The sequence below is a fragment of the Zea mays genome, chromosome 4 (assembly GCF_902167145.1).
Source record: "Zea mays cultivar B73 chromosome 4, Zm-B73-REFERENCE-NAM-5.0, whole genome shotgun sequence".
Taxonomy (NCBI): Eukaryota; Viridiplantae; Streptophyta; class Magnoliopsida; order Poales; family Poaceae; genus Zea; species Zea mays.
In genome coordinates, this window is record NC_050099.1 from 11,539,659 (window position 1) to 11,549,152 (window position 9,494).

At 51.9% G+C, this 9,494-nt stretch overlaps 1 protein-coding gene across 1 annotated transcript; it reads right to left on the bottom strand.

Moving 5' to 3' along the window:
* Positions 1-816: 816 nt before the first annotated feature.
* Positions 817-7,033, bottom strand: LOC100501516 (probable sucrose-phosphate synthase 5). The gene is made up of 11 exons (XM_008679801.1): positions 6,608-7,033; positions 6,384-6,473; positions 5,832-6,079; positions 5,665-5,728; positions 4,688-5,530; positions 4,477-4,608; positions 4,214-4,390; positions 2,642-2,695; positions 1,620-2,540; positions 1,391-1,518; positions 817-1,313 (listed from the first exon to the last, which is right to left on the bottom strand). Exons 1-11 carry the CDS (start codon positions 6,845-6,847, stop codon positions 1,055-1,057), a joined length of 3,156 nt encoding a protein of 1,051 aa, XP_008678023.1. The 5' UTR covers positions 6,848-7,033; the 3' UTR covers positions 817-1,054.
* Between the last annotated feature and the right edge of the window lie 2,461 nt (positions 7,034-9,494).

Below are 9,494 nucleotides of genomic sequence, written 5' to 3' on the forward strand. Positions count from 1 at the left end.
AATTAGTCAGCCAAGGCTGTCCCATATCACCCTTGTGGTAGCACTGTTTTCCGGGTGGTTCTTCATATTCTAATTAACATAATGATCTTGTCATGAACGGTAAATAACTCATTTATGATAAAAGCATGATCATGAATGATGTGTATCTTAACACCCAAAACCACATAAAGCAATAGCAAATTCTACACAAAAGTTCAGTGGTAAACAAGGTATAAAGATAACCAAACTATGGTGATGTATTGGATCCCAGCAAAATTAACCTATGCAGATCATAATGATTAACATGAACATTATTGGATAAATGGAAGTGATCAAGGGCACAACTTGCCTTCAACGAGCTACTGCTCAGTATTTTCCACCTGTTGAGCACCTAGGTCCTCAATTGATTGCCCGTCTACTCGCAACAATACAAACAAATATGGTATAGTAGAAATTAACATCACACCAAACATAAGAACATACTGTATGATAATATTCTACGCATCTAAACAAGATCATAGGTTCGAGAACCACTAAATTCGGAGCTACGATTAGATAGTTATGATTTTCCGAAGTTTCCGGTGCTAGACATAGAACATGCAAATGGTAGAAGGTAATGATAAAGGATGTTTTTATAAAAATATGCAAAATAGTGAAGGATAATAGATTTACGATAAATAATTACTCTCTACGTTCCAAATTATAATTTATTTTAGATAACTAATAGATTCATACATACTTAATATATATGTTTTACACATGTCTAGGTTTATGATCTATTTGAATATATAGACATAAAATCTAATGACTAAAACTAAAACGACTATTATTTTGAAATAGAGGAAATATAATTTAATATGTATACTATGTGCACCAAAAGATTCATGTACACTTATACCATAAGCCCCTTCCAAAAAAAATAAAAGTAACCGAAAACAAAAACATGTATCTTTTTTATATAAAGTTTGCAGTCATTCGCTGTGAAATTTTAACTGTCCGTCCAAAATAACCCCAGCAGAGTGTGGAACCAACAGCTGGAATGTCGGAGCAGATCATGTATCATAATCCCGGACTCTCAAATAGCCTTGAGGATGTCGACCGCCGCCTGGTACTCGGCGAGGGTGAGGATATTCGGGGAGTCCATGGAGACGACGTCCTCTGCCAGAAACCCGTCTTGGTCGCGGCGCAGCTCCTCGCTGCCGTGGCAAACTAGCTCCGGCAGGACCAGCGTTCTGTGCAGGCCAGGGAGCAGCCGTTCGCGGTCGGTGTCGCCCTTGTCGCCCACGAGCACGGCCACCTTGGACAGGTCGATGCCCCATTGTATCGACAGGTACCTACAGACACAGCACCAGATGCTCAGAAATGGACAGTCCACGACCACCAGACGATGAGCGGGAGATGCCATTCTTACCTGAGCGCGCGCGGCCGCGACGCCGAGAGCGGGATGACGTTGAGGCGCGTGCACGCGCGCGTGTACACGAGGTTGCACCGGAACCCGCGCATGCGCAGCGACTGCCGGATCGAGTCCACCTTCTTCACCTGCAGTGCAGAATCACAAAGACGGAGCTCGTAAATCCGCCGTTGCCATGGAGAAGAGAGAAGAGAGACATGAAACAAGATGCCCAAGAAACGGCCGTTACCTTAGACGCGCCCGCCGCGGCGTAGGCGTGGCAAGGCCCGGAGCAGGCGGCCTCGTCGAAGGCGAGGTCCGCCTCCTGCGCGCCCTCGGCCTTTCCGAGCCTCGGCACGGCCGCGCGCACGTGGTTCCCGGGCCACCGGAACGCCACGTGCCCCGCGTACTCGTCGTCCGCCGCGACCTCCCTCCACGGGTAGCAGAGATCCGCGCCGCTGCTGCAGACGAGCGCGTCGAAGCCGGCCGGGTCGACGCCGCAGGCGCTGAGCGCGTCCGCGGCCTCGGCTATGGTCATCCCGGTCGACAGGACGCACCCGAGCCGGCCGCCGGCCGCTGCCGCCGCCGACAGCGCCAGGTCGACAGCTTTCTTCATCCGCTCGGCGTCCGGTGTGCCGTCGCCGTTGTAGCAGTCGACGGCGAGGACGAGGAGACCCTGCCGCCGGCCCGGCGCGTGCCCGATCGCCCTCGCGGCCGAGCTCGGCGGCCGGTCGGCGGAGCGGCGCCGGCGGAGCGCGTCCATGATGGCCGCGGCGGAGTCCCCGGCCTTGAGGTCGTGCGAGGCGTCGATGGAGATGGAGAGGCCGCGGAGCGACTCCGAGAGGGAGTCGTCGGTGCCATGCTCGGCGAGCGCGGCGCGCGGGCTGGCCGGGACGCGGAGCAGCTGGTGCGGCGCCGGGTGGTCGCAGTTGGCGGCCACGTGGGAGAGGTAGAGGCGGCAGTGGTGCGGCCAGGAGAAGCGGTGGATGTTGCGGAGGCCGTTGCGCCGGCACTCGGCCCACCGCGCCTTGTCGGCTAGCAGGCTGAGCAGCGCCTCCGTTATCGCCGCCTCGTCGTGCGGGTCCACCAGCAGCCCGTTGTGCAGCGCCTTGATGATGTCCACCGGACCGCCGTTCTTGGTGGCCACCACGGGCAGACCATACGCAGCGGCCTGCACGGATCGCACACACGACACAAACAAGATGTGAATGGATTTTATTTTATTGAAGATCAAACCGAATTTTCTGAATCTGAACACCACGAGATTCTTGCCTCTATGAGGGTGAGGCCGAATGGCTCCACAAGTGCAGGATTAATGAACACTCCCTGCAATTCAAAGTGACGTAATAAACAAATGAACCAGAAAACTGAAGAAAACAAAACGAGTTGGGGTCTACGTTCTGGAACGACTAAAATTATCGCATTCGAATTAACGAATGAATGAATAATACATGCCTAAGGATATATTTTTTCTATCCAAAATTAGAGGGGTCTCTCAATTTTGGAAGGTCCGCATAAGGTTAACATCTTTTCAAATGGGGTGCGGTGAATATGGTTAAGAGCGGAGATGAAACTTTATTTTGGAAGCATACTTGGTACGGAGGGGTTCCGCTAGAAGTGAAGTATCCTAGGTTCTTTGACATCTGTAGGGACAAGGATGCCTGATGTCGGATTGTCATGTGGATGAAAACCGGTATGTGGAGTTTTGAAGACCTCTTTCGGACACGGAGTTCGTTGAGTGGGATTGTGGGAAGAGTTGTATAACGAGCTGAAGGAGCACTCTCTTTCTCGTGGGAGGGATATGATAAATTGAAGTTTAAATAAATCCAATGGTTTTTCTTCTAGATCGCCTTACAGTTTTAGGAAAGATGGGGGAGTTAAAAATAATGTATATAAAAACATTTGGAAAATAATGTATATAAAAACATTTGGAAGCTTCCATCTGCTATGGAGCTTTAAAAAAGAGGGTGAAAAGGCAGTACTAAGTGAGTCTTATGTTAGAATCACGAGAATATAGACCATATTTTCTTTAGTTGCTCTTTAGCAATGTTTATTTGGGGTTGTTGGAAGCTAATGTTTAACTAGGAAAGGATTCCTATAATTGTTGAAGAAATGTTTTATAACCGTGGGATAATCAAGCCGCCGACATAAAAAAATTATGTTTATTCATTCTGTCGGGCATATCATGGGCTATTTGGAGAAACAGAAATAAGATGGCCATTGTGAAGGTTTTTCCTAATGGTCTGACAACTATTATGTTGGATGCTATTGCGTACTTGCAGAAATGGGGAATGATGTTGAGGTCAAAGGATGTATTTATCTTGGAGGAGATGCTGAAGCACATGAAGGGGTGGCTGCAGAAATATCAACCGAAGCATGAGTCAGCGTCAGAAATTGGCGTCATCTGATTTTGTGGGGTGGTTCTCTCACAGTCCTGAGCTTGGGTTTTAGCTAGTTTGGAAATCTGGGTTCTTGTTGTTGTCTGCTGGAGTTGCTTCTTCGTCTTGAAGGTGCTTGTAGTCTGGAAGATGAGTGTTAGAGAGGAGTTTGGGCCTAGGGAGCTGTGTGCAATGTGTGTTGGTTTCTGTTCTATAGTGTTCAGTTCATGTTTGTTTTTTCTGGTGGTTCTGACCAGAAGGTGTTCGATTTTCTTAGCAAAGGTGCTCGTGTAGGGCGGGATGGAGCTGTGCTCTCCCAGTTTCAGGTTTATAGTTGTCTTCGCTCTGACACTGTAAGCTGGTGTCCCAGCAGTGGAATTGCTGTCTGTGAACTGTTAACTGCTTTCTTAAAAGCAGAGCCATAAAAAGCTCGTTTCAAAAAAAAAAGAATGAATGGACGGCGCACCTTCGTCTTGGCGGCAAGGCGGTATATGTGCGGCACGTCGGTCTGCTTGTGGTGCTTAGGGTAGGCGACGCAGCCGTACAGGTCGTACCGGTCGATGAGCTTGAGCACTGCCGTCAGAACTGTGGCGGCGCCGCCGGACATCTCCTCGATATCATGCCGGTTCCCCAGTATCAGTGTCTGCAACATGGTATCTTCTTTCTGTTAGCTCAGCAGAAGTTGGGTGAGAATCATTACCGATTGACAAGCTGGATTCTTATCCTTACAAGGTTGGCAAGCTCGCGGAGGTGGCGGCTCTCGCCATAGGCCTTGAGCAGCGTGGTGACGTTCTTCTTGGGGTCCGGCCGCGACAGCGCCAGGATCATGGGCTTGTGCGGGTTGACGAAGAACCTCAGGACCTGCAAACAAAACAAAACAGAGGAGGTCATGCTGAATTCCATTCCATCCACTAGAAACAGAGGACCCGTACGTACGTACCTCTGACCAAATGGGAGGCAATGGCTTCTTGGCCTTGCCGGGACTCATGAGCATCTGCAGGTCGGCGTCGCCCTCAGCGAGGTCCTGCGTGTCGACGTAGCTGAAGTCCATCCCCGGCGGGATGACGACCATCCGCGGCATGTAGCGTCCGAGGCAGCTGAGGCCCCTGCGGCGGCGCACCCGGAGCTTGCGCTCCACCATGAGGTCGAAGCCGTCGTAGAGGCCCCACTGCTCCTCGATCTCCTGCTTGGTGCTGGTGACCACCATATCGGCGGCGTCGAGGCCGGTCTCCTCGGCCTCGATTCGGCGCGCGATCCGGTAGGTGCCCTGGATCTCGGCGCGCGGCATGCGGCCCAGCTTGAGCAGCTGCTCCAGCTTGTTCCGCCCCAGGGAGTGGCCCGTCATGACCATGGGCACGTTGAGCGCGCTGGCCAGGTGCGCCGCCGCCTCCGCCGCGTCCGCGTAGTGGCCGTGGACCACGTACGGCCACACCGGGGCGGCCGCGCCCGCGCCCGCGCCGGCGTCGGGCTGCTGCTGCTGCTGGTCCCCCAGCGCGCGCGCGACGTTGGTGACGTGCGCCAGCGCGCGGTCCACGAACTCGGGGATGTGCGGCCACAGGGACTCCTTGGGGAGGTACTTGTCGCGGGGCCCGCACGGGAGGCGCACGATGTAGGCCCCGCCGCCGCTGCCGTCGCCGTCGTCGGCCTGATGGGTGATCATCTCGACGGGCTCCCCGTAGGTCCAATCGACGTCCGGGCAGGAGATCTGGCGCGTGAGTAGGTCCACGCGGTGCACGCCGGCGGTCGCCGCCAGCGCCCGGGCCAGCTCCACCACATACTTCACCTGGACGTGAATGAAACGACGCAAGAAAAGGATGGCAAAGCGGCACAGGTAGTATAGCCTTCATTGGAAAAAAAAATCTTTTTTTTTGTTGGAACGGCTCTGTTCTTGGTGCCTAGGGGAAATTCGAGACGGACCTGCCCCCCGGTGTCAGCGTCACGGCCGAGCTCCATGTTCTCGCCACGGACGAGCCCGTGTATGCTGCAACGCAACAACAACAGCAACCAAATTATGGCGTCGTGTCAAGCAGCGAGTGATCCCCCGGAGCCGCCGGACAGCAACGGATCACATGGTTAATTAATACCTGATGAGCACGATGTAGAGGTTCCTGTCGTCCTTGCCGCCGTCCCCGCCCTCGTCGTCCGACACGATCCGGGCCTCGGACCCGATCCTGGCGATCCGGCCGTCGGGCGCCGCCACCGACACAGGCTGCTGGGCGGCGTCGGGGGCGCCGTCCTTCTCGCCATCGGAGAGCTCCTCGGCGGCCTCCCGGCTGCCCAGCTCCTGCTCCAGGCGCCGCTGCGCCAGCTGCCGCGCGTACTCCCGTTGCACCTGCTCGTGGTTATTGTACAAAAAGTGAAATACTAGTTCAGTACAGGGGGAGACGAGACGTGTCAATCAACAACGAAAAAGAAAACAGTTGACAATCGGAGACGCCAGGTGCCTGCCTGCCTGCCCTATGGGCCAGGATAACAACTGCGCGAAGCTGGAGATCATCTCTGTTTATTTTTTTTCGGAGGACAAACCACGCATGCAGACGAAGAACTTGAACGAGTCCGAAAAAAAAGCAGAGCAGGCGCGCCATGCGCGGACAGACAGACTGCACCTCCGCCGAACGAAAGCAGTAGCACCGTACCTGCTTCTTCTTCCTCGCGACGTGCCAGATCCTCCAGCACAGGTTCACCAGCCGGTTGCTCCGCTCCTGGCTGTTGCGCATCGCCACCACCTGCTTGCGACGAGAATCGGTCACCGCTGCTCATGAGGCGAGACGGACGGATCACCGGGGACAGGCGCGGCCTGCCGATCGGCTCGCCGCCAGCGTACGCGCGCTGTCTCTCTTTCCCTCTAGTATCTACGCACCTTGGTCCACGTCTTGTGGAGGTCGCGGTCGTCGAAGCGGCTCACCACCTCCTCCACGAAGTAGCGCGTCGGGCTGTACGCCGCGGCGCCCTGCTGGCCGCCGGCCTCCGCCAGCAGCCTCGGCAGCGCGGCCGTCAGCGAAGCCGCGCCGCCCTGCTGCTGCCACGGCCCGCGCAGCCTCGTGCCCGCGTCCAGGATCGCCTCCAGGTACCCGTTGATCCACTCGTTCCCCGCCGCCATGGTCGCCGCCTCTGCTCCTCCTCCTCCTCGCTGCCGCGGCGGCGGCGCCGGCCTCGACTCAAGTACAGCACAGAACGATTGCTGGTCGGGTTATATATGCATGTATTACCTGCAGCAGTTCAGCTCCTTCCTCCTTTGCTGCTGGCGTCCGTCGAGGAGTCCGCGCAGAGGAGAGAAAGCGGCCACCTATATATATATGCTATTATAGGGTCGAGGAGAGCATGTTGTTTCCCCCCAATTTTTAAACAGATATATAAATCGATACAAAATTCAAAAATTGAAAAAAAAAGATATAATAAACCTTTATTTCCATAGTGATATGGAATATTTCCTTTATTCCTTCCTTTGCGGTGCTTCGTTTTTTCACAGAAAAAATATAAGAATTCTATTATTGGTGGCCGTAGGATTCTTGGGTATTTATCTACCTATATTATCCCGGCGATGGGAGAGGAATAAAGCGAAAGAGATTTTCAGCGGCAGTGCCCATGCGGTGCGGTGACCGGCGATCGACTGCACCACAAGTGGCATGGGGGCGGCGGCGGCGTCGCCAGGGCAATGCAAATGCTAAGCTGCGTGCATGGCATTGGCACACGTTTCCACGGCACCTCACATATATGCCTCGAATATGCCCACCCTAATTATATCCTACGTACTACATAATTACAGAATTAGTAGGAACTGCTAAGCCGTGACACGTTTTTTGGTCGGCGGCCACGCCATGGACCTGCAGCACGCGGTAGTCCTTTTGCTACTGTAACTTGTAGGAGAAGGGGAAAAAAACCCTGTATCAAATTACTGGCAGCCGTAGCTGACTAGCTGTAGCCGAACATGCATCTTCTTCTCCCTGTCTCTTAATTAGGATCCGTTGAACGTTCTCTGATGTGTGTATATTACCATATATCATCTTAATTGTAACGTCTCGAGGACCATTCCGAAATTGACACGAAGGTACGTTGGGCACTGCTGTAGCTCCAACAACAGACGAGCTAGAAAAAATCATACTCCCCCCGTTCCGATAGTAGTTTTCGCTCCGACAAATAAATTTATGTGCGTGTTGTATGCTTCGAACGGTGTACGCGGTAGGCGTGAGATTTATACTAGTTCGACAAATAAATCGTCATACCAGGGGTTGGATCCCATATGGATTGTGATCCGTCGTCTTATTTCGTCGGCCTCAGAGGGTGGGGCTAACCCATGCTCATTGTCGGACGCAGGACGAAAATTCATAGGGGGACAAAAATACCACATGAGAGTCATGGTTTCCTAGTTCGCCAAGCCCGTCGACCGCAGGGGACAAGCCATATCGTTGCGACGAGCGAGATCTAGCTTGTCGAGCAGATCGACGTCACGATAAAAACAGGACAAGGGACGGAGGCACCAGGAAGAGGCGCAGTCGGGTGGCGTCGCATCGGGAATGGGTCGACGGCGGAAACGGGGCAGCGAGCAGACTGGTTTAGGTGGTGTCGGGAAGATTAGGGTCAGACTGATAGATGCAAGGACTGGACCGAGAGGATCCGACGAGCAGGCTCATAACATGGTTGTTTTACACTACAGGAAACTAGTTAAAGAACGTGGGTGACAAACCGTCGAACTTAATGTAATAAGCCGACAAACTTACAATAAGAACGTGGGTTTACCGACGAATATAGCCGACGACGATTTTTGGACGAACTTAGAAAAGTAAGCGTGGGTACCCACGTTCTTAACATTAAGAACGTGGGTACCGTCCAACTTAACGTTAAGAACATGTGTTTTTAAGTTCGACGGGGACCGTCGAATTTGCTGTCATAAGTTCGACGGTGCCCGCGTTCTTAATGGTTAAGTTCGTCGGGGCCACGTGGCCGACGAACAATTTACAATTTTGTAGGGTTTAGGGTTTAGAGCCCTACAAACATATCAACAATGAGATATATCAAGTACTCGAAAATTAGATGATAATACTATTACATACGTAGAAGAAAAGAAAATAAAACAAATTAAATACCTGGAACAACATAGAGGATGTATCCCCACCACCTGAACCCCTAGTCGACCGTGACCTCGAGGAGTCACCACAGTCTCCGCGCTTCTTCCCTTTGAGCTTGTCCATGACCCTCATCATCTGCACAAATTTCATAATTGAGTCCATATATATTAAGATTGAAATAGGAATGCATATACAAGAATTTAAATATATATACTTTTCAAAAATCATCGGCATCAGAATCTGCTTCAACAAAATTTTCAAGAATTCTCTGTGACTTACGAGTCCTTGCCCTAGAAGGACTTGGTTCTTCTGCCATCAAATCTATGGTGAGACTAGCTACTTAATTGAGCCCTAAATCCTCAGATATAGTAAATTCTCTATTTTCTGACAGATCGCCTTCTTCTTGATAAATATTAACAGAATCATCATCTTCGTTATTTGTGTTATAATAATCATATCGTAACGGATGGACTTTAGGATTAATTTTATATACAACCCAACAAGACTTCAAGTTCTCATGAGGATATGTTAGATAGTACACCTGTTGCGCTTGATGTGCAAGCACAACATTGCTATACTCGCTGCCTTTAAACCGTGATTCATGCTTTACCTCCACAATTCCAAATTCATCCTCTCGCGTTTGTTGAGGATCAAACCATTCACAATCAAATAACACAAACA